This window comes from Cetorhinus maximus, chromosome 12 (assembly GCF_964194155.1).
Source record: "Cetorhinus maximus chromosome 12, sCetMax3.hap1.1, whole genome shotgun sequence".
NCBI classification, from domain to species: domain Eukaryota; kingdom Metazoa; phylum Chordata; class Chondrichthyes; order Lamniformes; family Cetorhinidae; genus Cetorhinus; species Cetorhinus maximus.
In genome coordinates, this window is record NC_135890.1 from 117,291,399 (window position 1) to 117,318,326 (window position 26,928).

Here is a 26,928-nt window from a genome sequence, read left to right on the forward strand (position 1 = left end):
CTAATATGAATCACCAAATTATATTACCACATCCTGCCTAAATATACATTGACTATTTGTGATCGCATTAAAGAGGGTACAGAGGAGATTTATGAGGACGTTGCCAGGAATGGAGAATTTTAGCCATGAGGAAAAATTGGATAGGCTGGGGTTGTTTTCTTTGGAACAGAGGAGGCCGAGGAAAGATTTAATTGAGGTGTATAAAATTATGAGGGGCCTAGGTAGAGTGGATAGGAAGGACTTAGTTCTCTTAGCAGAGAGGTCAATAATCAGTGACATCGTTTTGAAGTAATTGATGGAAGGATTGGAGCGAAGTTGAGGGCTAATTTTTTTCACCAGAGGTAAGTGGGGTCTGGCACACACCACCTGAAAGGGTGGTGGGGGCAGAAACCCTCATTGCATTTAAAAAACACTTGGATATGCACTTGGATGCCTACAGGGTTACAGACCAAGAGCTAGCGTGGGATTAGGCTGGATTACTCTTTTTCAACCAACACAGACAAGGAGGCCTTAATGGCCTCCTTCTGTGCCATAAATCTTCCTATCTTTCTATGTTAAAGGGTCAGGCCACAAATCCCGGTTTAGTGAAGTAGCAGCTTTCATCCAAATCACAGCCTACATCAAGAAACCACCAAAATTAGTACTAGAGCACATGCCAGCTCTCTCTGGCAGGACAGAATCCGAGTGACTTTTGTGGCAGTATTTTATTATTGATCGAAGGAGATATTGGACGTTCAGTCTCATCAATGCCGTGACAACACTTAAATTCTAGTACTATACCAATCTAATGTTAAAATTCAAGGACAGAGAGGCACAGATGACCAGCCGTATTGCTGTAAGCGGTTTTAGTATTTTAGCACAGGAATCCATGTTCTTACCTTTAGGTGATGGCTCCACATAATCTAACACCACTACTTTTCTGTCATACTGGGCCGCTGTAGGGAATTTGAAACAAACAGCGATTAGACTGAAGATCTGTTTTACACAGCAGCCAAAACAACAGTGATTAGGAGAAAATAATATCGTTTGCATCTATACATTAATGGCAATGGAAGGTTGCACCTTCCGCAATGCACTCTGGTTCCTTTTGTAGGTCAGATGATTCGTTTATTCGCTGATTAGTCAGAATCTCTGTCTGCAAGACATGGGTCACTGACCAGACAGAAATATAAAGCAGATCTGTCCCTTTAGTGTGACTTGAGGGTGCCACACAAACAAGTTTCATCCACTGAGCTGATCCAGCACCCAGCTTTATTTTCCTCAAAAAAAACTTTATTCATAAAATTTTTCAAAAGTACATTACATATCCATTCAAATTAGACAGTGCAATATAGTTAAATTTCTTACAACACCTTACATGGCAGTCTGAGATATTTGACCCATTGCGTCTTCACTAACTTTCTGAAAGGGTCAGCCATTTACTCCTGTTCCCCTCTTCTTTCCCTACATTCTTTACCCAGAGAGCTGCTAGAATGTGAAAATCATTATTACAGGAAGTACCGGAGGAAAATAGTACAGATTCATTTAAGGGATAGCTGGATAAACGCATGAGGGAGAAAAGAATAGGTTATGCTGACAATGAGATGAAGAGGGATGAGAAGGGGCTTGTCTGAAGCTACAACACCAGCACCAGACCAACTGGACTAATTCTGTGCTGTAAACTTAATGTAAAACGTTTACATTTTCTTTTTAAAAAATGTATTCCCTTGCCTCTTAAAAGCGATTATAGATTTTGGTTCAATCAGCGATTCTAATGCAGCATTCCATATCGTAACAATCCTCTGCACAGAAAATTCTCCTAACCTGCTCCGCTGTTCTTTTGGTGATTATCTTAAATTTAATGTTCTCCAGTTACAATGAAAAAGTTTTCCTGAATTAGCTTACCAAAATCCATCAATTTTGAAAACCTCCATTAGGTCTCCCCTTTAATCTTCTCTGCTCTAACGAAGAAAGCCCCAAATATTTAGACTCTTGTCATAACGAAAGCCTCATCACCTTAGTGGATCATTTCTGTGCCACTTCCACAGCCTTCATATCACTCCTAAAGTAAGGCATCCAAAATTGGACACAATATTCTAACCATGGCCTAACCAGTGATTTGTCTAGGTTTAGCATCAGCTTTTGCCTTTTGTATCCTTCATCCCTTTTATAAAATCCAGGATACTTTAAGGTTTTTTTCTTGTAGCTTGATCAACTTGTCCTCCCACTTTTTAAAAGATTTGTGCATCTTCAATTTTGTCAAGAGGTGTCAGCTGTGGCTCAGTTCATAGCACCCTCGCCTTTGAATCAGAGGGTTGTGGGTTCACGTCCCACTCCCGGAAAACCAAGAACTGTGATTGTACTCGAAAGAGTTGCAATCTGTGACTGTTGATAACTCCAAAGAGTTTCAATTTTGTCAATTATCCGTCTTCAGTATTTTTTCTGAACTTCAGTACATGCTTATTAAATAATCACTACTTGAAACTCAACCACAATTGTTTTGTGTGTTCATTCATGGGGTTTTTGTTCATTCGTCGTTGAAAAGGTTCAGCACTTATTGCCCATTCCAATCCAATGGAATGGCTTCCTAGGCTATTTCAGAGGGCAGTTAAGAATTAACCACGTTACTGTGGGATTAGAGTCACATGTGGGCCAGGCCAGCTAAGGATGGCAGATTTCCTTCCCTAAAGGGCAATGAAGCAGATGAGCGAGTGCTCAACAGTGCTGAGAGATAAGTGGCCAGTCAATCTAGTTTTGGTTAAGTTGGCAGGTGTGTTAGATGGGAGAATGCCATCTGGAATAGCATCATGAGATCGCTTGTGTTTGCCCTAAAAGGCAATTGGGGCCTGGGTTTAATATTTTTTCCAAAGGGTGGTGGGATTATTATTACAAATTAATTATTCCAATAATTTGTTAGCCTGCTGGAAATTATCAAGCCTGTTTACAAAAATACATTTAAAAAAGGGCCATTTAAACATTCAGAATCAACCAAAACAGCAGGGAAACAGGAAGAAGTGACAATATGGTAGGAAACAGGTGCTTCAACGATTAACTTATTAACAGACTAATAACAGTAATTTACAGGCCCACTGTAGATGCTAAAATGTTTAAAAGTTTGTTTATATTTCACTCCTCATAATTATACTATCCCGAAGCACTTCAGCCCACTGTGCAGAAACCTTTGTACTCAACAATGTAGCTCCATCAGTGAGTATAATCATGTATCTTAAATCGTGTAGGAATCTGTTGGAGGGATAAAAGGGAAGGGAAAACGTACTGCTCTCTGACACGTGCCCCTACACCACACTTTGGATACAGTAAATGGGTTTTCCAAGTGTAGACCTCTTACGAACATTATTAATAAATTTTCCTGTTTAATGATTATGTATGTAATGAAGCTATTATGGCTCTAGGTGAGCAAACCAGGGGTCATTTGACTGATCAAAACAGTAAATAAAACAGAGTACCAAGCCTTTGCTGTGGTCTTATTGCTACACTATCTATATGGCTGGTCCAGTTCAATGTTGGTCAATGGTGAGCCTCTCCCACCCCCCACAGTATGTGGAGGAATTTGACAATGGTAACATCGTTGAATGTCAGGGGAGACAGTTAGATTCCCTACTGGAGATGGTCTTTGCCTGGCACTTGCATGGCACAAATGTTACTTGCCACTTATCAGCCCAAAGCTTGAATGTTGTCCGGTTCTGCCGGCACCGACTGCTTCACTAACTGGGAAATTACGAGTGGTGCTGAAAACTGTGCAATCGTCAACATACGTCGCTTCTGACCTTATGACGGAGGGAAGGTTACTAATGAAGCAGCTGGAGATGATTAGGCCTAGGACATTGCCCTAAGAAAGTCCTGCAATAATGTCATGAGGCTAAAATGATTCGCCTCCAACAACAGCAGCCATTTTCCATTGTGATAGGTATGACTCCAACCAGTGGAGAGTTCTCCCGATTCCCATCGACTCCAGTTTTGCTGGAGCTCTTTGATGCCACACTGGGTCAAATGCTGCCTTGATGTCAAGGACAGTCCCTCTCACCTCACTTCTGGAATTCAGCTCTTTTATGCATGTTTGGACCAAGGCTGTAATGAAGTCTGGAGACACAAAGTCCTGGCTGAATCTAAGCTGAGCATAGGTGAGCAGGTTACTGCTGAGTAGGTGCCACTTGACAGCGCAGTCAATGACACCATCACTATGCTGATGATCAAGTACAAGTTGATAAGGCAGTAATTGGCCTAATTGGATATGTCCTGCTTTTTCTGAATAGGTCACAGCCAGGCAATCTTCCACTTGTCAGGCAGGCTTCAGTGATGTAGCTGTACTGAAGCATCTTAGCTTGAGACACGACTGGTTCTGGAGCACAAGTCTGCAGCACTACAGCCAGGATGTTGTTGCGGCCCAATGCCTTTGTTGTACCCAGTGCACTCAGCCATTTCTTGATATTACATACAGTGATTCAAGACTGGCATCTGTGATGGTGGGGACCTTAGGAGGAGGCCAAGATGTTATGAATATTTCAGTCTTAACTCTTGCACCGGTGTGCTGGGTTTTGCCATTGTTGAGCCTCCTCCTCCCGTTAGTTGGTTTGTTATCTACCATCATGGGAGAACAAAGCAGCCCGCTCGAATGGCAGCCAGTCCACCACCGACATACAGTGGCAGCAGTGTGTATTATCTACAAGATGATCTACAAGGCTCCTTCAACAGCACCTTCCAAATCCGTGACCGCTACCACCTCGAAGGACAAGGGCAGCAGATGCATGGGAACACCACCACCTGCAAAGCTCCCCTCCGTCCTGACTTGGAACTGTATCGCCGTTCCTTCACTGTCGCTGGATCAAAATCCTGGGACTCGCTTCTGAACATCACTGCGGGTGTTCCTACACCACATGGATTGCAGCAATTCAAGATGAGGGTTCAGTATCACATCCTCAAGGAGAATTAGGGATGGGCAACAAATGCTGGCCTAGCCAGCGACGTTCATAAATAAAAAAAATTCACGACTCGATATGGCAAGATTGCAGAGCTTTGATATAAGCCCCTAGTGGTTTAGCAGCATGTCGTCCCGTGTTGCAGCTTCACAAAGTTAGCACCTCATTTTTAGAGATGCCTCCTCTTGCTATGCTCTCCTGTGCTCCTCATTAAACCAAAGTTGGCCCCCTGACTTGATGATAATGGCAGAGAGAGAGATAGGTCACGATACATGCTCAGTTGTGTGTCCTGGTTAGTGCTAATTAAGTTGTACCTTCTTTCGAACAGGCAAGGCCACCAGAACCACCTCCAATCACCAACAGATCATACTCATACTTTCCTGCAAATAAAAGAGACAGCCAAAATGAAAAACAGTTGAGTAGAGGAGGCCACTCAAGTTAGATACACAGCTTTACAACAGGTCATTCTAAGATACAGCAGGTGGGGCTTGGGATGATGGTTGCAAGTCCTGGAACTAAAGTTCCTTTACAAGTGGAGATGAAAAGGACAAGCACGCCTCCATAGAAAACAAGGTAAAAAGCCCTGAACTAATTGGTACACAAGCCATCCGAACAGTTTAGGCCCTCTCTTAGCAGATAAATATCGAATTATTTGGGCAATTCTCAGGAAATCATCTGCTTGCCTGAAATGGAGGGCTTAAGGTGTGGGGAAAATCCAAACTCCAGGAAGAATTAGCCTCAATAAAACATTAAAGAGTGACATTTTGCGATAGAACATCAAGCAGCTTCTGGATCCGCATTTAATTTTTGTATTAAAGTGTGAAATATGATAAAAACAGTTAGTTAAACCAAAAAGAGTGGCTGTGGCTTCTTATGTGGGGCCATGAGGTACAGGACCCATTCTCTTCATAACAGCCAGTTATCATCATTTCTTTTACAAGGGGTCTGAGCAGATTAGATGGGTGGCTGGTCGATGGAAGGGAAGCAATGCAGACAACAGATGACAGGAGAGGAGTGGCGGGAGTGAGGCGGAGTAAGGGGGAGTGGGGGGTCAGTGAGGGGAGAGGTGAGGGAGGGGCAGTGAGGGAGAAGCTGGGGGGGTCAGTGACGGAGAGGAGCGGGGAGGTCAGTGAGGGAGAGGAGCGGGGAGGTCAGTGAGGGAGAGGAGCGGGGAGGTCAGTGAGGGAGAGGAGCGGGGAGGTCAGTGAGGGAGAGGAGCGGGGAGGTCAGTGAGGGAGAGGAGCGGGGAGGTCAGTGAGGGAGAGGAGCGGGGAGGTCAGTGAGGGAGAGGAGCGGGGGGGGGGTCAGGGAGGGGGGCGGGGGGGGTCAGGGAGGGGGGCGGGGGGGGTCAGGGAGGGGGGCAGGGGGGGTCAGGGAGGGGGCAGGGGGGGTCAGGGAGGGGGCGGGGGGGAGTCAGGGAGGGGCGGGGGGGAGTCAGGGAGGGGCGGGGGGGGAGTCAGGGAGGGGCGGGGGGGGAGTCAGGGAGGGGCGGGGGGGGAGTCAGGGAGGGGCGGGGGGGGAGTCAGGGAGGGGCGGGGGGGGAGTCAGGGAGGGGCGGGGGGGGAGTCAGGGAGGGGCGGGGGGGGAGTCAGGGAGGGGCGGGGGGGAGTCAGGGAGGGGCGGGGGGGGAGTCAGGGAGGGGCGGGGGGGGGAGTCAGGGAGGGGCGGGGGGGGAGTCAGGGAGGGGCGGGGGGGGAGTCAGGGAGGGGCGGGGGGGAGTCAGGGAGGGGCGGGGGGAGTCAGGGAGGGGCGGGGGGAGTCAGGGAGGGGCGGGGGGAGTCAGGGAGGGGCGGGGGGAGTCAGGGAGGGGTGGTGGGGGTCAGTGAGGGGTGGGGGGGGTCAGTGAGGGAGAGGAGTGGGGGGAGTGAGGGAGAGGAGTGGGGGGAGTGAGGGAGAGGAGTGGGGGGGGTGGGGGAGTCAGTGAGGAGCAGGTGGGGGGGGTCAGTGAAGAGCAGTGGGTCAGTGAGGGAGAGGAGTGGGGGGTCAGTGAGCGAGAGGAGTGGGGGGGTCAGTGAGGGAGAGGAGTGGGGGGGTGGGGGGGTCAGTGAGGAGCAGGAGAATGGGGGGTCAGTGAGGAGCAGGGGGGTGGGGGGGTCAGTGAGGAGCACGGGGGTCAGTGAGGGAGAGGAGTGGGGGGTCAGTGAGGGAGAGGAGCGGGGGGGGGGGTCAGTGAGGGAGAGGAGCGGGGGGGGTCAGTGAGGGAGAGGAGCGGGGGGGTCAGTGAGGGAGAGGAGCGGGGGGGTCAGTGAGGGAGAGGAGCGGGGGGGTGGGGGTGTCAGTGAGGAGTGGGGGGGGGTCAGTGAGGGAGAGGAGCGGGGGGGTGGGGGTGTCAGTGAGGAGTGGGGGGGGGGGGGTCAGTGAGGGAGAGGAGCGGGGGGGTGGGGGTGTCAGTGAGGAGTGGGGGGGGGTCAGTGAGGGAGAGGAGCGGGGGGGGGGGTCAGTGAGGGAGAGGAGCGGGGGGGTGGGGGTGTCAGTGAGGGAGAGGAGTGGGGGGGGTCAGTGAGGGAGAGGAGCGGGGGGGGGGGGCGGTCAGTGAGGGAGAGGAGCGCGGGGGGGGGGGGTCAGGGCGGGAGCGGGGGTGTCAGTGATGGGGGGGGGGGGTCAGTGAATGAGGCTGATCGCGGGTAAGCGGCTCATGTCAGCGCCTCTGAGAGGCGAGAGGTTCCGGTAACCGGGTGACCCCCACCTGCCAGCCCCCGGGCTCCGGCCCTCAGCTCTCGTGCTCCCGCCTTCCACCGGCAGCGGCTCCACAGCCTCAGCGCCGCCATCTTGTCCGGTCTGAGGCCCCCGGGCCGGGTGTTCACCGCGCTGCCTGAGGAGATTTCCCTTGTTAAAAAAAAATTCTTCCATTCACTATTAAAACATATTTATCAAATCTGTTTCTGAAGACATGCCAAACATTACTGGAAATGAAATAAAATGCTAAAGAATGCTGATTTTGCAGCATGTGTTAAGCTGCCCTACTTTGTGCTAATTGAGGAGTCTTGTTTTTAAGTGTTGCCCTCTTCAATTTCTAACCTTTAATATTTTCTCAAGGTGTTCCTGTGAGTTAAATTGTTTACTTTTTGAATTTTGCCCACAAAGTGGCTGGATGTGGTCATGTGACACCTTAACAAATAACAGCAGATGGCTGATGGGCTGAATGGCCTCCTTCAGTGCTACACCATTCTGATTCTCAGTGCAGTATGACCAACCCCTCAAGTATTATCCTGGAGTCTCCAGCCGCTGAAGATTAATCTCCAGGACACTGCAACAACCCCGATGGAAAATCATAGCAGCATCTCATCTCTCTCCTCCTTAAGACACTCCTTAAAAACCTCCCTCTTTGATCAAACCTTTGGTCGCCCATCCTAATATCTCCTTATATACAATTTGTTTATTGAAAAATCGTGACAGCAGGTGCTCAATTGAAGATACAAGTAAAACAAGTAATCATAATTCATAACAGTGACAGGCAATTCAAATAAAAAATCAAGTATATCATAAAAGGATTGCACAATTGTGAATGTCAGCATACAAATAATTACAATATATTGCAAAATGCAGGTCTCTAATTTACAAATTCAAATGAAAGGTCCAATACACTCTGCATTGTATATTAAAGTCCATAGATCCTTTGTTGTCAGGGTGAGTTAATTAAATTCTCAGTCATTTGCATATTATTTAAGTAAGGGATTGGGCTGTCTCTGTCTATTTGTTCCATTTCCCATTTGTGGAATGGTGTCTTTTCTCCTGTGACTGACTGACAAATTTTGTTTGATAATGCTCCTATGAAGCGCTTTGGGATGCTTTACTGCATGAAAGGCTATATAAATAAATACAAGATCTTGCTGTTATTGTTAGAAATTGTGTTTTTATCAGCTGTGACTTCAGTGGGTAGCACTCTCGCCTCAAGTCAGGACATTGAGAGTTCCAAGTCCCACTCCAGAAACAAGACATTAAACCGAGGCCCATTTGCCCTCTCAGGTGGACGTAAAACATCCCATGACACTATTTTGAAGAAGAGCAGGGGAGTTATCCCCAGTGTTCTGGCCAATCGTTATCCTCCAACCCATATCATAAAACAGATTATCTGGTCATTATCACATTTCTGTTTGTGGGAGTTTGCTGTGTGCAAATTGGCTACTATGTTTCCTACATTACAACAGGCACTTCATTGACTGCAAAATACTTCAGGATGTCATGTGGTCCTGAAAGGTGTTCTTTCAATCCAAGTTATTTTTCCACTTTCTTTGTATACTTTCCATTGTTAGTTATAAAACATTGGGATTAGATAACAAAGAATTTCTTCCCTTTCCAATTGGCTGTTGGGAGGCTGGTGGATAGGCCACAGGAGTGAGTGGGGGGAGGTGGGGAAGGGGTGCTTCAAGGTGTAGGGTCATGCGCTGAAACCTTCAGGAATACACCCAACCATAGTTGGTAATCCAAATCCAAGTGCATCGCCGATGAAATTTTGGGTTTGTGGAACAGAACAAGGACTGAGGAGGAGGGTGAATTGGATTGGGTGGATTCAATGTCAAATCAGGTACTAAAAGAGAAATAAAAATAACAAAGGCAAAAAGAAAAAATCTGCAACAATTCGGGTAGCAGACTGCACACTTTTAATTATTCACTCTGAATGGCAGCTATTAACAATTATCACATCATTAAAGGAGTATTTACACTGATTATTATTGGATTTAACTTACTGTGGTGAGTTTAATTGGCAGTGAATGTGCAAATACATGAAAATCATGGCAAGAGTAAGGGCTTGATGCCATTTTCAACAAAGATAGCAGGGGAGCAGGGCAAATCATCAAACAACTTGTAATGATACACAATTCGTTGGGTATCACTTCCTCATGACAAGTTGCTGAATGATTTTCACATTAATGAGTGTGCATCGTTCCTACACTTATGTTTTCAGCAAATTCTGGACTATTGTCAAAGGTCAGGTTTATAAGGTACTTGCATGTTTCAGCTTTGCAATGACAGGATCACAAGGTGATTAAGGACACATATGAAAGTAAATACTATTGAAAAGATAAATCCAGTTGAGTACTTTGGGCTAAATTGTTAGACAAGGTGACAGGTTCAAACCAGTAAAAGGCAAAATGTCGGAGTGATATCAGTAAATTCTTCTGAAACAAGGGGTGATCGGCACAGGAAATGAACTCTCAGATGCAGTAGCGGAGTCAAGAAATCAAATAGGGAATTCAGAAGAAACTTTTTATCCAAAGACCAGAGAGAGTGGTTGAAGTGAGTAGTATAGATGCATTTAAAGGGAGGCTAGACAAGTATATGAGGGTGAAGAGAACTGAGGGTTACGATGATAGATTTAGATGAGGAAGCTCGAGTGGAGCAGAAACGCCGCATGGACTGATTGGGCCAAATGGCCGTTTCTGTGCCATACATCTCTGTAATAAAATCACTGAAATCATTTAAAAATAAGTTGATGTTAAAATGGGGGACTGCACGGTTTGTCTAGATGGGAGTTCCTAAGCTGTAATTACGGTGTCTGGAAGAACTGAGGAGCGAGAAAGATTTTGTCTTAACCGTGAAAGTCACGTGAGCAGCATGGGAGGGTGTTTTCAGCTCCATCAGGTAGTTGTTAAGAGTTGATGGGATTTACAGCCAGGAGAATAATTAGGCTCATTAGATTTATAGAAGATAATTAAAAGCTTTGGCAGCCATGTTTCCTACATATGTTTTCCTTTTCATATGTATCCTTAATCACCTCATAGTCCCAAAGTTGTGGGTGATTGAGGAGTGCATCAAGGAATCACAGAGGAACAGTCAACAGAGAATATTGAAAGGGGAAGGGAAGATCATCTTGCTAGTGGCATCACACTGGAGGTGACAGAAATGGCAGAGGACGATTCGTTGAATGTGGAGAATAAAAGGTTAAGCCTGTTTCCCTCTCCAGAGATGCTGCCTGACCTTCTGAGTGCTTGCAGGATTTTTTTTTGGTTTTTATTTCAGAATGATTGTGGTTTCATTAAGCACGAAGTACTGCAGCTCTTCCTTCACATGGCAAGGATTCAGTACACAGCTGGAAGGAAATCTCCAGAGCGTAAACTGAGCAGGTCAGTGCAGAACACAGAAAATAAAGTATGCTGGAAATACTTACAAGGTATGATTGATGCTGCCTGATCTGTTATGTATTCTCCCAGAAAGCAGTTGGTACATGTGTGTGCTTCAGTACTGGAGGACATCACCATCATTGTAAACAATGGGACCCCCACCCCCTTTAACTGCTATATCTTTTCACTATTTCCCAGAACATAAGCTTCAATTGTTAGAAGTGGCCTACTCTTGCTCTTATTTCATATGCTTGTTGACTGGAGGAGGGCAGGTGTTTACCACAAAGCAGAATGGCAGGGCAGCCAAATCACAACTGTACCAAATAACCTCTTGGCATTGGTAGTGGCTTAAAGGAGCAGGTCCTGCTGTTTTGGCTGAGCAGAGTTACATAGAAACAGGAATAGGCCCCTGAGCCCGTTCTGCCATTCAACCAGCTGACATGTCTCTCAACTCTACCTACCCACTTTCATTCTGTAATTTTTAATAGATTTTTTTGTTCGGTAAAACATTATTAATTTTGGTTTTGAAATTTACAATCAATACCCACCTCAACAGTTTTTTGGGAGAGTGAGTTAGATTTCCAGGACCCTTTGTGCAAAGTAATGCTTCCAAATATCACCCCTGAATGACTTGGCTCTAGTTTTAAGGTTGCCCCTCACCACCTTGTTCTGACTCTTCACCCACCAGCAGAAATAGTTTCTCTCCATCTATCCACCAAATCCTTTAATCAACTTGAACACCTCAATTAGATCACTTGCTAAACCTTCTACGCTCAAGCTTAGTCCATGTAACAGAGTTTCACAGCTGAACCCTTTTAGCCCTGGTGTCATTCTGGTAAATCTGAATTGCAGCCCTTCCAATGCTAATATAATCTTCCCGATGTATAGAGCCCAGGTATGGTGGTACGGCAGGGAGAAGTCATAGTGGTGGTGTGGCGAGGAAATCCCAGATAGGCACAAAGCCGGGCTTCCAGACGTTGAGCAGAAGCTGCAGCATCTCACCAGGGGTGAGAGTACAATCGAGCAACTCCTGGGAAAACCTTAAAATACAAGCAACTTACCGTTGGATGCTGGAAATCTGAAATAAAAACAGAAAACTCTGAAAAAACTCAGCAAGCCTGGCAGCATCTGTGGAGAAAGAAACAGGGTTAATGTTTCGAGTCCAATGTGGCTTTTCTTCGGAACTGGCATTGGCCAGGAGGCACTGCCCTCTGCAGTGTTCTTATCAAACCGGATCAGCAAAGGAAAGGGAACAAAAAAAGGCGGGGGGGGGGAAAACATATCCAAATTAAAATAAAGCTAAAAATACTGAAACAATCTCAACATTTCCTCCTTTACTTTCCTACTTTAAAATCTCTGTTTTTAGCTACAGTCTCTGAAAATAGCTAAGTCTTGAAGAAAATGTCTGTAAACTCAAGATTGCTTCAGGAAATGAAACATTTTCACCACATTACAGCAGCCTGAATATTCCTAGACAGGGATTAAGGAATGTAAAAGTGATTATTTGAACAGTTTTAATTCACTCCTCTTTGCATTCTCCCCCTCCCCCACCTACATCTGTTTTGTTTACACAGAACCACTTGCAGCTGGGAGACCTGGCAAGTCACCTGTGGATTTCTGCCTGACTTTAACACTGCCGCTCAACTGTGTATGTTTGCCTCTGGCCAGATGGTTTATTTCTGTATTTTCGGAACTGACAAAACTCATCATAATTGGAGTGGATGGATTTAAAGGCCAGGTAGCTAAGGGAGCTCAGACAGCTGCTGCTTATAATTCCACTTCATGTAACTAGATTATGCCTCTTAAAGGAGAACTGTATTGACTTTAAATGGCTGTTAAAGACTTACACTAATAAATCACCTTTCATGACATCAGGATGTTCCACAGCGTTTTACATCCAATGGAAGTACTTATTGAGGTGCAGACACTGTTGTATTATTAAATATTGCCCTTCCAAAGCCCTTTTGTTCTTTCAACCCTTTAGATACATGAAGAATACAGATTAAAGGAGGCTGGGAATAAATTTATGCAGAACTTCCCTTGAACTGACGTCCTCACCAGGGATTCAGAATCCCAGTTTCATTCACAATATTCATTGAATGAAACTTCATGTCGTCTTGAGAAATTTCACCCAAAGCGTTTATAGAATCATTGAATTGTTCAGCACAGAAGACGACCATTCGGTCCACTTGGCTTCTTTGAAGGAGCTATCCAATTAGTCCCGCTCCCCCATTCTTTCCCGGAATTTGCTTCACCCATCCTTGCAGACAATGCATTCCATATAAAATTATGTAGCAGCTTTAAAATACAGAAGGGGCATGGAGAACATATAAATAGAGGCGCAGTGTACTAAAGCAAGCAAGTAATGTTGAACCTTTAGAAAACACCAGTTCAGCCTCAACTGGACTATTGTGTCCAATTCTGGACAACAGACTTTAGAGAGCGTGCAGAAAAGATTTATGAGAATAATTCCAGGGATGTGGGACTTGAGTTACATGGATAGATTGGTGAATCTGGGGTTGTTCTCCAGAGAAAAGGTGGTTGAGAGGGGATTTGATGGAGGGTTCCAGGCAGAGTAGATAAAGAGAAACTGCTGCCATTGGCGGTAAGGTCAAGAATCAGAATGCACAGGTTTGAAGTGATTGGCAAAAGAGTCAAAGGCAACATGAGGAAAATCCTTTGTAAACAGTGAATGGTTATGATCTGGAGTGCACGGCCTGAAAAGTTGATCGAGATGGATTCAAGTGTGGCTTTCAAAACGGAAGCGAGATAAGTACCTTAAGGGGAAGAATTTGCAGGGCTACACCCTTGTTGCATGAATGATCAGCGGTTGGCTGGGTCATGGAAAACTGTGAAATCAGAGCGTGAAATCCTCTTTGGCTTCTTGTTAGTGTGAAACCGGTGCTGTACTTCAGTTTTTTCTCAAAGATTTCTGACTCAATACTGCTTTGGCCAAGTCAGTCTCTTTTGAAAATTATAGGTTTGTTTGAAGCTTCTCAAAGTTTCTGTACATTTCTGCCTTTGCAGCTTAAACTTACAATGTCCAAGAGGCAAAATGAATCCTTTTCTTCACTGCTCAAATGACAAATCCAGGGAAACCACAAGAGCACCCTCAAGACATTTGTCATCACTTCAATCCTTTACAGCTTCTGTTTAGTTTCTGCATCTGATTCATGTTTTGTTCCTATCTCTTCCCACCTCAAGGGTAAGCTCCTCATTCATATTTATAAACAAACATTTATTCTTTTCCAATTTCATTGGTTGAAAATGGCTTCAATGCTTCCTGTGGGATGCAGTATCAGCAAGTGCACCTCAGTGCATTTCATCAATTCTACTTAATAAAAGTCAGCATGGTACAAATTGCAGAAACGCAGAATGAAGATCTAACTGTTATGAAAGCCACACTTACCTCATCAGAGAGCAGGAGGTTGGTAATTCCAAGTCCTGGCAGACTCCGGAGTTTCCACACACGTGCAGTCCACACAGTTCAGCATTTTGAGTAAAGGACTGGCACAGCATACCTGTGCGCAAAGGGAAAACAGTGCGAAAGCTCAGGGCATGTGACCAGAAGCAGTGTGCCATTGAAAACAAGTAGCCCAGGCAGGGGACAGGCAGCAGTCCCAAAGGTAGAAGGGACAGGGAAAGGTCCCTAAAGAAGAGTCCCAGACAGGGGACAGGGACGGGAAGACGACCCAGTTAAGTTAAAGAGAGCAAAGGAAGAGGCTCCAAATGGGAAAAGGGCTGCGGTTAGTAGGCTTTAGCTGAAGAGGGCTCAAGAGAAGCCCTGGCAATTGAAGAGGGCTCAGGGGAAGCCCTGAAGATCCAAGAAGGCAGCAGCAGGTTGGTGCCTCCACACTGCAGGCTGTTGGGGTGAAGGTGCAGGAGTGTTCTTCTTGGAGCAGTAGTGTTCTGTTCATGTGTGGCCAAAGAGCTGAAAGTTGTGTTTGAGAGTTGGTGCTCGAGTGCAGATTCAAGAATCAGGGGAACAGAATCTCGGGAGACGGGATTTAAATCCTGCGAGGTCGGCTGTCGTTGGGGCCCTCAGAGTTGGAGCGGCTTGTGGAGAGAATTCCCAGGTTAGATCTTTGAAGGTGGAGACTGAATCCCTCGTGAGAGAGAGTCAGAGTTTCAGTGAGATCGGTTAACTCTCAGTATTACTGAAGTCTGGGTGGGTTGTTAAGAAATCAGTCGACTCTGTCTTTGCATCTGCAGTGGTGCAGTGTAGTGTGTTTGGCCAGTTTGTCTGTTAATTAATATGTACTTCATATTAACCAAGAACGTTAGAGTACAAAATAGATATTGTAAATTGTTTTATCTTTCTGAGCTTGTAATGTTTATTTTTGTTTGTTCAAAACCCTTGGAATCTTGTGACTTTATTCTCTAAGTGTCTTGAATCTCAAACTTTGTCTACTTTAAACAAAATGTTATTGGTCCCTAATGAATCTTAGCACAAACCTGAGGGTCTGGTCAAGGATCTTGACATAAGTCAGTGCTTCCCAAACATTTTCCTGGTGTGAGCCCATTTCAGTGCCTCAGACTTGATGTGACCTCAGAGTGAAAATCTGGGGGGGTGGGGAGGGGTATGAGAGTTATTGAATTGGGGGCAGGGGATCAATGGCTTCAGCTGTCAGGATAATGATTATCAATGCAATAGAGAACCGTGTTGCAGCTCTTTACATTAATTATACTTTCTTATAGCTTTAATAATTAGATCCTAATTAATGTAATAGAATCCTGATTATTAATGAAATAGTATGCTGATTTAAGCAATAAGGTGCTGCTTTTAATGGAATAGGCACCAGATTATGAATATAATAGTATCCTGATCATTAATGTAGTAGGACTCTGAGCAATGATGTAATAGAATCCTTATTATTGATACAATAGGATTTCAATTATTGTAACAATCATGATTATCAATGCATTTTATGATCTTGATTATTGATGCAAAATGATCCTGGTTATTGAGGAATTAGGCTTGCCAAAAAAACACCTACCTATTCACTGACTTTTTGCAGCAGTAATTGGGCCTTGGGGAGTCCATTAGGCCACCACCCACCATTCGAGGACTCCCGGATGTCAGAAATCAGTCCAAGCTTCACAGCCAGCATTGCTCCCTCAGAGCTCGCAAATCCAAAACCTCATATTAAGGGGGTTGCAAACCAGTTTGGGAAGCCCTGATATTTTTTAAATTAATTTTATGGGATGTGGGCGTCGCTGGCTGGGCCAGCATTTATTGCCCATCCCTAGTTGCCCTTGAGAAGGTGGTGGTGAGCTGCCTTCTTGAACCGCTGCAGTCCATGTGGTGTAGGTACACCCACAGTGCTGCTAGGGAGGGAGTTCCAGGATTTTGATCCAGCGACAGTGAAGGAACGGCGATATATTTCCAAGTCAGGATGGTTAGTGACTTAGAGGGGAACTTCCAGGTAGTGGTGTTCCCATGTGTCTGCTGCCCTTATCCTTCTAGGTGGTAGCAGTCATGGGTTTGGAAGGTGCCATCAAAAGTGTTTTGGTGAGCTCCTTGGTGAGTGTTTGCATACGTTATTAAACAACCCTTTCCACCAAACAGTGAGACATCAGAAGTTCAACGAGTGTCTGTTTATTGAAGTGCAATACCATTTCAAACTGAAGGTAAAATAGCACAAAAACAAATGTATTGAGCAACCAAATGTTCAGTGACAGAACAAACTGTGCCACATTTATTAACCGACTTACTCAAAAAATCTTTACTTCTCAATAAAGTCATTTCAAACCCCAAAAAATTGAAGTAGCTTTGGGATCTGAATATTAAATATGATTTGTACAATTAAAGGAAACTTTGGAGTTGCAGAGAAGACTCAACCGATGCAGTGTGTAATGTGACATGCAGGTCTGCAGGGTGCCACATTCAAAATATGATCTCTATTGAGCTGACTGGTCATGGCCAGGATGATGGTAGAGACACAATAATTGATTATTGCATGAAAAAGGCTGGAGCAAAATGAATCAGCCAGGGATTTTATTCCTGATTATTATGCATCAACACCTGCTAGAAGTGAGGATGTGTAGACATCAGGTTTGGCTGCGAGTTCCGAATAGTCACAGCTTACTGTTTGGACTTAGACGTACAAGTGGTCACCTGGGAGATACTAGGGAGTGACTGGGACTCTTGAGAACATCGTCCAGAAGTCAATATCTTCAACAATTAACTACAATATTGAAGGAATGCTCCAGGAATATAGGAACATAGGAGCAGGAGGAGGCCATTTGGCCCTGGAGCCTGCTCTGCAATTTAACTGGATCGTGGCTGATCTTCTAACTCAATGACATCTTCCCGCACTTTCCCTCTACCCCTTGATGGCATTGGTATCTAGAAATCCATCAACCTCTGCTTTGACCAAACTCAACGACTGACATTCCACAGCCCCCTGGGCTAGAAAATCCCAAAGATTCACCACGCACTGAGTTAAGAAATTCCTCTTCATTTCAGTCCTAACTGGCATACCTGGAGGCTGTGTCCCCTGGTTCTAGATACCCCAACCAGGGGAAACATCCTTCCTGCATCGACCCTGTCGAGCCCTGTAAGAATGTTGTACGTTTGAATGAGGTTCTTCAAAACTCCAGAGAATAGCGGCCCAGGGAAGGAAGGTATGGACACAGAAATTATTAGACAACTATATAGAAAGGGAGGGACACATGGCTGTAGGCTTCAAAACCGAGACCTGTTGAAAGTCACAAAGAGACATGACCACTGCAAAATGCCTCAACCAGAGACTCATCTAGTTTCGCAAAGTACTGTAATAGTTCTGCATAGTCACATGATAATCAAAACACCCAAGTAACCAACATGATTGTAAAGTGTATAAATGTGGAAAACGAATTACGACTGGGGAGGCAGTCTCTCCGCAAACTGTGTCCTGTGTGCACACTTGTCATAAAGCTGCTGTCTTGTTCGGACGTCCACCATCTCAGTCTTTAGTGCTGCTTGAAGACGAGAGCACCCAGTTTCCTCAATTTCTCCACATATGAGAATCCTGCCATCTTGCTGTCTGGTGAACATTCGTTACACCCTCTCTATGGCCAGTTTATCCTTCCTTAGGTAAGGAGACCAAAACTGCCCACAATACTCCAGGTGCTCTATACGGGGTTTGTCCAACCATTTTGTGTGGAGGGGGTGGGGCAGGGTTGAGGGGATTTGGGGGGGGAGGTGGGGGTAAGGGGGGGCCACGTTTCCATTTTTTTCTCACTCAAGGGCCGGTGAGCACATTTCAGAAAGAAACATGAATTTCAAAAAAAAGTTAATTATGAAGCAAATAAACAACTTCCTGAGCAAAAATAAAGCAATGTCAAAGCAATAAAGTGATCATTTTTAAAAAAGAGTCATTAGTAAAGATGACCATTAGAGTGTGAGGGGGTCAGAATGAGTGTCCAGCTCACTCCCAATCTCAGAATGCTCACTCACTCACCCTCATGCACCGTATGAGTGGCTGTGACTATTTACTGATATGTGGGGATGAGGGTGAAGAGCCAGACACTCAAACTCCCTCGTTCACCACAACCCCCCTCACACACAGCCCACACACCCCCCTCACACACACAACCCACACGCCCCCCCCTCACACACAGCCCATACGCCCCCCCTCACAAACAGCCCACATGCCCCCCCCTCTCTCACACAGCCCACACGACCCCCCCCCACCACACAGCCCACATGCCCCCCCCTCACACACACAAACCACACGCCCCCCCCTCACACACACAGCCCGCATGCCACCCCCTCTCTCACACACAGCCCGCACGCCACCCCCTCTCTAACACAGCCCACACGCCACCCCCTCTCTCACACACAGCCCGCACGCCACCCCCTCTCTCACACAGCCCACACGCCACCCTCTCTCTCACACAGCCCACATGCCCCCCACCTCTCTCACACTCAGCCCACATGCCCCCTCTCTCTCACACACACAGCCTACAAGCCCCATCGCCCACACACCAACCAGCTTTTCCAGAGAGCCTTCCAGCCAGCGCCCCAGCACCATGGCCCCGCAGCCTCTCCTGCCCCCATGGCCCCACGAACACCTGTGTTTTCCCTCAGCAGACAGCCGCTGGTGGTTGCTGCTTCTCTAATTAGAGCCCATTTCGCTACCACATTTGCTGCTGACAGGCTTTAGGGAAGGAAATCTGCCGCCCTTACCTGGTCTGGCCTACATGTGACTCCAGACCCACAACAATGTGGTTGACTCTTTAATGCCCTCTGAAAGGCCTAGCCAGCCACTCGGTTGTATCAAACTGCTAAAAAAGAAAGCCAATAGAAAGGAATGAAACTGGGCGGACCACCTGGCATCGACCTAGGCACTGGAAACGACAACGGCAAACCAAGTCGACCCGGTCAAATCCTCCTTACAAACATACAGGGGCTTGTGCCAAAACTGGGAGAGCTGCCTCACAAACCAGTCAAGCAACAGCCTGAGATAGTCATATTCATGGAATCTTACCTTACAGATCCTGTCCCAGACACCAACATCCCCATCGTTGGCTACATACTGTCACACCGGCAGGACAGACCCAGCAGAGGTGGCGGCACAGTGGTATACAGTTGGCAGGGAGTTGCCCTGGGAGTCCTCAACATCGACTCCAGACCACATAAGGTCTCATGGCATCAGGTCAAACATGGTCAAGGAAACCGCCTGCTGATTACCACATGCCATGTCCCCCTGCTCCTCAGCTAATGAATCAGTGCTCCTCCATGTTGAACTCCACTTGGAGGAAGCACTGAGGGTGGCAGAATGTACTCTGGTTTGGGGACTTCAATGTCCGTCACTAAGAGTGGCTCAGGAGCACTAGTACAGGCCAAGCTGGACAAGTCCGAAAGGACATAACTGCTAGACTGGGTCTGCAGCAGGTGGTGAGGGAACCAAGTGGGAAAAACATACTGGACCTCATCCTCACCAACCTGCCTGCCGCAGATGCATCTGTCCATGACAGTATCGGTATGAGTGACCACTGCATAGTCGTTGTGGAGATGATGTCCTGTCTTCACATTGAGGATAGCCTCCATCATATTGTGTGACACTACCACCGTGCTGAATGGGATAGATTTTGAAGAGATCTTGCAACTCAAGACTGGGCATCCATGAGGTGCTGTGGGCCATCAGCAGCAGCAAAATTGTACTAACCACAACCTGCAGCCTCATGGCCCAGGGTATCCCTTACTCTACCGTTACCACCAAGCCAGGGAATCAACCCCGGTTCATTGAAAAGTGCGGGAGGGCATGCCAGGAGCAGCACCAGGCATACCTAAAAATGTGGTATCAACCCGGTGAAGCTACATCACAGGACTACTTACGTGCCAAACAGCATAAGCACCAAGCGATACACAGAGCTAAAGCAATTCCACAACCAATGGATCTGATCTAAACTTTCCAAGTCCTGCCACATCCAGTTGTGAATGGTGGTGGACAATTAAACAACTCACTGGAGGAGGAGGCTCCACAAATATCCCCATCCTCAATGATGGGGGAGCCCAGCACATCAGTGCAAAAGTTAAGGCTGAAGCATTCACAACAACCTTCAACCAGGAGTGCCGAGTGAATGATTCATCTTGGCCTCTTCTTGAGATCCCTAGCATCACAGATGCCAGTCTTCAGCCAATTCGATTCAACCCACGTGATATCAAGAAATGTCTGATGGCACTCGATACTGCAAAGGCTTTGGGCCCTGACAATATTCCAGCAACAGTACTGAAGACTTATGCTCCAGGACTTGCTGCACCCCCAGCCAAGTTGTTCCAGTGCAGCTCCAACACTGGCATCTACCCAGCAATGTGGAAAATTGCCCAGATATGTCCTGTACACAAAGCGGGACAAATCCAACCGGTCAATTACCACCCCAGTCTACTCTTGATCATCAGTAAAGTAATGGAAATGGTCATCAACAGTGCTAGTGGCACTTGCTTAGCAATACCCAGCTCGCTGGTGCTCAGTTTGAGTTCTGTCAGGGCCACTCAGCTCCTGACCTCACCACAGCTTTGGCTCAAACATGGACAGAAGAGCTGAATTCCAGAGGTGAGGTGAGAGTGACATCAAGGCAGCAATTGACTGAGTGTGGCATCAAGGAGCCCTAGCAAAACCAGAGTCAATGGGAATTAGGGGGAAAACTCTCCTCTGGCTGGAGTCATACCTCACACAAAGGAAGATGGTTGTGGTTGTTGGAGGTCAATCATCTCAGTTCCAGGATATCACTGCAGGAGTTCCTCAGGGTAGTGTCCTTGGCCCAACCATCTTCAGCTACTTCATCGATGACCTTCCTTCAATCATAAGGTCAGAATGTTCGCTGATGATTGCACAATGTTCAGCACCATTCGTGACTCCTCAGATACTGAAGCAGTCTATGTCTAAATGCAACAAGACCTGAACAATATCTAGACTTGGGCTGATAAGTGTCAAGTAACATTCACGCCACACAAATGCCAGGCAATGACCATCTCCAACAAGAGAGAATCTAAATATCACCCCTTGACGTTCAATGACATTACCATCGCTGGATACCCTATCACCATCCTGGGGGTTACCATTGACCAGAAACTGAACTGGACTAGCCATATAAATACTGTGGCTACAAGAGCAGGTCAGAGGCTCAGAATCGTGTGCCGAGGAACCCACCTCCTGACTCTCCAAAGCCTATCCACCATTGCAAGGCACAAGTCAGGAGCGTGATGGAATACTCTCCACTTGCCTGGATGAGTGCAGCTCCAACAACACTCAAGAAGCTTGACAACATCCAGCGTACAAAGCAGCCCACTTGATCCGCACCCCATCCACTAACATTCACTCCCCCCACCACCACCGACGCACAGTAGAAGCAGTGTGTACCATCTACAAGACGCACTGCAGGAACTCACCAAGGCTCCTTAGGCAGTACCTTCCAAATCAATGACTGTTGCCATCTAGAAGGACAAGGGCAGCAGACACCTGGGAATCATCAGCTGCAAGTTCCCCTCCAAACCACTCAGCATTCTGACTTGGAAATATGTCGCTTTTTCTTCACTGTTGCTGGGGCAAAATCCTGGAACTCTCTCCCTAACAGCACTGTGGGTGTATCTACACCACATGGGCTCCAGTGGTTCAAGAAGGGAGCTCAGCACCACCTTCTTGAGGGGAATTACAGATGGGCAATAAATGCTGGCCTAGACAGTGATGCCCACACCCCATGAATGAATTTTTGAAAATCTCCTTGAAGCCTCTTTGCAACATCCTCGACTCTCATTCCCACCAAGTTGTGTGTCATCAGCAAACTTGGAAATATTACATTTGGTCCCCACATTCAAATTATTGATCTAGATTATGAATAGCTGGGCCCCAAGCACTGATCCTTGCAGTACCCTACTAGCACAGCCTGCCAACCTGAAAATGATTCCTTCATCCCTACTCTCTGTTTTCTGTCCATTAACCAATCCTCTATATATTTTCCCCAATCCCATTAAATCTAATTTTGCTTCCTAACCTCCTGCGTGGGACCTTTTCAAAAGCCTTCTGAAAATTCAAATACACCACATCCACTGGTTCTCCCTTATCTATTCTGCTCATAATATCCTCAAAAAGCTCCAACACGTTTATCAAACATGATTTCTCTTTCATAAATCCATGTTGACTCTGCCTAATCTCACCATTATTTCTAAGTGCCCAGTTATCACATCCTTTATAATAGATTCTAGCATTTTCCTACTACTCATGTCAGGCTAACAGGTCTGTAGTTCCTGATTTTCTATCGCTCTCCTTTTATAAATAGTGGGATTGCATTTGCTACCTTCCAAATCGCAGGTACCATTCCAGTATATGTAGAATTTTGAAAGGTGTCCACCAATGCATCCACTATCTCTACAGCCACCTCTGGGATATAGATCACCAGATCCATGGGATTTATGAACTTTCAGTTCCATCAATTTCTCCAGCACTACTTTATAACTAATACTAATTTCTTTCAGATTCTCAATCTCACTAGTCCATTGGCTCCCCAATATTTCAAGGGGGTTTTTGTATCTTTCTCAGTGAAAACAGACACAGAGTATTTGTTTAGTGGCTATTACATTTCCCTATAATGCATTATAAATTCTCCATTCTCTCCCTGTAATGGGCCCATATTTGTCTTTACTAATCTTTTCCTTTTTACATACCTATAGTAAGCTTTTACCGTCGTTTTTATGTTCCTCACTTGTTTAGTTTCATATTCTATTTTCTCTTTCTTTATCAATTGCTTGGTTCTCCTTTGCTGAATTTTAAAATGCTCCCAAACTTCAGGCTTACTGCTTTCTTGGCAACTTTATTTGCCTCTTCCTTTGATTTGACAGAATCCTTAACTTCTCTTGTTAGCCATAGTTGGATCACTTCTCCTACTGGCTTTTTAAGGAATGTAAATTTGTTGCAAACTGTGTATTAATTCTTTAAATGCCTGTGTACCATTATACCTTTAAATGTAGTTCCCCAATCTACCTCAGTCAACTTGCCCCTTGTACCTTCGTAGTTTCCTTTGTTTAGATTAAAGATCCTAGTTTCAGATTAAACTATATCACTTTCAAACTTGTAAAATTCCCTCATATTATGGTCACTCTTCCCTAAAAGCTCCATTACAACAAGATTATTAATTAGCCCTTTCCCATTGCACAATACTAGATCCAAAAGAGCCCCTTTTCTAGCTGGTTCAACATACTGTTCTAGAAAACCATCTCATAATACATCCCAGGAATTTGTCCTCCTCAGCATTAGTGCTAATTTGGTTTACCCAGTCTAAATATAGATTGAAGTCCCTTATGATTACTGTATTACCCTTGTTACATGCACCTCTAAGTTCTTGATTTATATTGTGCCCTACATTATCAATAATATTTGATGGCCTATAAATAAGTCCTACCAAAGTTTGCTGCCCCTTGCTGTTTCTTAGTTCCATCCAAACTGATTCTACATCTTGACCTTTTGACTGAAAATCCTCGCTCACTAATGCACTGATCCCATCCTTTATTAACAGTGCCACCCCACCACCTTTTCCTTTTTGGCTATCCTTCCTCAATGCTGAATACCCTAAAGCTTTCATTTCCCAGCCTTGGTCATCCTGCAGCCACGTCTCTGAAATGTCAATTAGATCATATCTGTTTACTTCTATTTGTGCCATCAATTCATCTACATTGTTATAAAGGCAGCGTGCATTCAGATAGAGTGTCATTAATTCTGACTTATTGGGCCATAACTTTCAATGGATTGGCAATTGAGTCGGATTGCCACTCCACTCATAATTACTTACCTGGAAATCCAAGTGATCCTATCTTGCCTGATCTGCTAACTCAGGCTGAATGAAATCAGAGTAGTGCAGCTCGCTCCTTGGGCCTGCTGTCAAGGTCAGCTCAGTTGCAGGCAAGTAAGCCACGCCCCCTCCTTTACGGCACTAGCTGAAAGGATTGGGCCAGGTGGGGTGGTTGGGAGACGGGGTGGGGGGGGTCATGATTTGGGCCTATGTTGATGGGGGCCAGGAATCGAGTCTGAGGGGGGCGGAAATTGGGCTTTGGAAGGGGTGGGGTCGGGAGTCAGGCTTGAGGTTGAAGGGGGGGACGGAGAGAGAAAGAGGGAATGGGAGATGGGCCTGGGTGGGGGGTGGGGGATATTTTGTAGTTAGGGGATGGAGGAGTCCCATCGGGGGTTGGGGGTGGGTCAGTGCTATAGTTATCCAGAAGCTCGAAGTGCTTTTATTTCCTTCTAACTTTTTCTGGGTAACTATTGCTGTAACACAGTCAGAACCATCCAAAGCTTGTGATTTAAATCACATTTTCAGATGGTTCCCAGTGCAGGGCAATTGATCATTGAAAGCTTGAACTTCGCAGACAATTGCTATGCAATCCCTACTTGGGAACTTCCGGGATGTGTGGGGTGGGTAGGGGGGTGGGGAGGTTGGGCTTCCCCACCGCATCTTGGGGGTACCCCCAAGATGCACTGCCCTGGAGCTCCAAAGTTATGGCCTAATATTTTTACAATCTCTCGCCTTAACTGCTGGTGCACTCTTCTGTTAGTCCACTCTGTCCCTTCCAGACACACTTTAATAACCATTTCCCTAATGCTATCCTGCTCTCTTACCTTTTCCTCTCTCTTTAGTTTATCACATCTTCCCTCACCCACTTATTTAGGTTAAAGCCCTCTCTACTGCTCTGGTTATACAAATCACCAGAACACTGGTCCCAGCACAGTTGAAGGGAAGATCATCCCAATAGTATATCTCCCACTTTGCCCAATACTGATGCTAGTGCCCCAGGGATTGCACACCAATCTTTAAGCCATACGTTGAAATCTCTCATCTTATTTACACTAGGCCAATTTTATTATGGCTCTGTTAATAATCCAGAGATTATTACCTTTGAGGTTCTGCTTTTAAGTTTAGCCCCTAGTTGCTCATAGTCTCTAAGCAAAATCTCCTTCCTAGTCCTATCTATATCATTGGTCCCAACATGGATCACAGCCACTGGATCCTCACCTTCCCTCTTCAGCCCAGTGCAGATGTCCCAAACCCTGGCACTGCACAGGCAACACAACCTTCTGGACTGCAGAGAACTGTATCTAGCTCCCTCACTATACTGTCACCTACTACCACTCTATTCCTGTTAGCTGCCCTGCTTAAATAACTTCCTGTACCATGGTCAGTTTACTCATCCACCCTGCAGTCTCCATTCTTGCCCATACAGGCTGCAGGGACCTCATTGACAATTGCAAGGACTGAGGCTCCTCCACTTCTACCTTCTTAATCCCCTTACCTGCCTCAGTTGAACTCACACTATCCTGTCCCTGACCACGTAGCAAATGAGAAGACCCTCTCCTCAGGGGGAGACCACCTCCTGGAACAAAGTGTCCAGGTAACATTCCCTCTCCGTGATGTGTTGCAATGTCTGCAGCTCGGCCTCCAGCTCAATGACACTGAGCCAAAGCTCCTCGAGCTGCAGACACTTACTGCAGATATGTTTGCCCTGGATCACAGTAGCATCCAGGAGCTCCCACATCATACAGTCGCAGCACATCACCTGCACTGCCATCCTTATTAGGCCTTAATGAAGTAACTAATTAACTATTTTCTTAATTTTGAACTAAATGAATGCCTCTTCTCAACACCACTCAATGTACTAATTTAAACCTTGGTAATCCAATAAACGCCACCAGTTAAGAATAAAAGAAATAATGGAGTCACTAGTTTCTTACCTCCCTTCTGCTAGTGTCTCTAAATTGATTATAAGGTAGGTACTTTAGGGTTATTTGAAAGTTTACGTTTTTTAAATTCCAACTCTTTACACACATTTCCTAATAACAGTTACTCACCAACCAATGACCTTGTGACTTTCCTGTGTTGTCACTGTTCACTTTCTTGCACATTCAGGGCACTTGGAGATTCCTCTCTGTATCTCCCGCAGGTCCGCTCCTCTCCCTCCAAAGGCTTAGTGGACTTAGCCTTGCTCCTTGGGCTACGTTTATTCTCTCCTGGCTGTCCCCAATGACCCCCACACCCCACCCCCACAGTTCTGCTTATCTCTCTGCCCCGGGAGGTAAGCGCAATGTTGGTGATGCCATCTGAACCCTCAAAGTGTTACACCGAGTCATCCAACTGTCTGTCCAGGTGGATGTTAAAGATGGCAAGACATGATTTGAAGAGCAGGGATTTCTTCAAGCCTCCCAGCAAACATTCATCCCTCAACCACTACAAAAACTAATCATTCATCTCATCGCTATCTACAAGATCTTGTTGTGTCAACACAATTGACAACAGTGCTTTCATTTGATATGGCGATTGATCCGATTTCATTAAGTCATGTTCAGTTGTAGCTGATGATATATAAGGTTTTTAAGGAGGTTTTCTGAGAATATTGTTCTGTTTGGTGGGGGGAGGAGGTTAGTTTTAAAATCCAGAAGACAGCCACACAAAAGACAATTTGATTAAGTCAAAAATCA

General features: G+C 45.8%; 1 protein-coding gene across 2 annotated transcripts in view; it reads right to left on the reverse strand.

The window, feature by feature from the left end:
* Positions 1-7,705, reverse strand: part of txnrd2.2 (thioredoxin reductase 2, tandem duplicate 2) — a 94,082-nt gene extending 86,377 nt beyond the window's left edge. For both annotated transcript variants that reach the window (XM_078554483.1, XM_078554484.1), the window contains exons 1-3: positions 7,603-7,705; positions 5,231-5,296; positions 879-935 (exon numbers count right to left, since the gene is read on the reverse strand). In XM_078554483.1, the coding sequence (XP_078410609.1) occupies positions 879-935; positions 5,231-5,296; positions 7,603-7,684 (205 nt within the window). In that variant the 5' untranslated portion in view covers positions 7,685-7,705. The remainder of the gene's footprint in view (positions 1-878; positions 936-5,230; positions 5,297-7,602) is intronic.
* Positions 7,706-26,928: the final 19,223 nt, after the last annotated feature.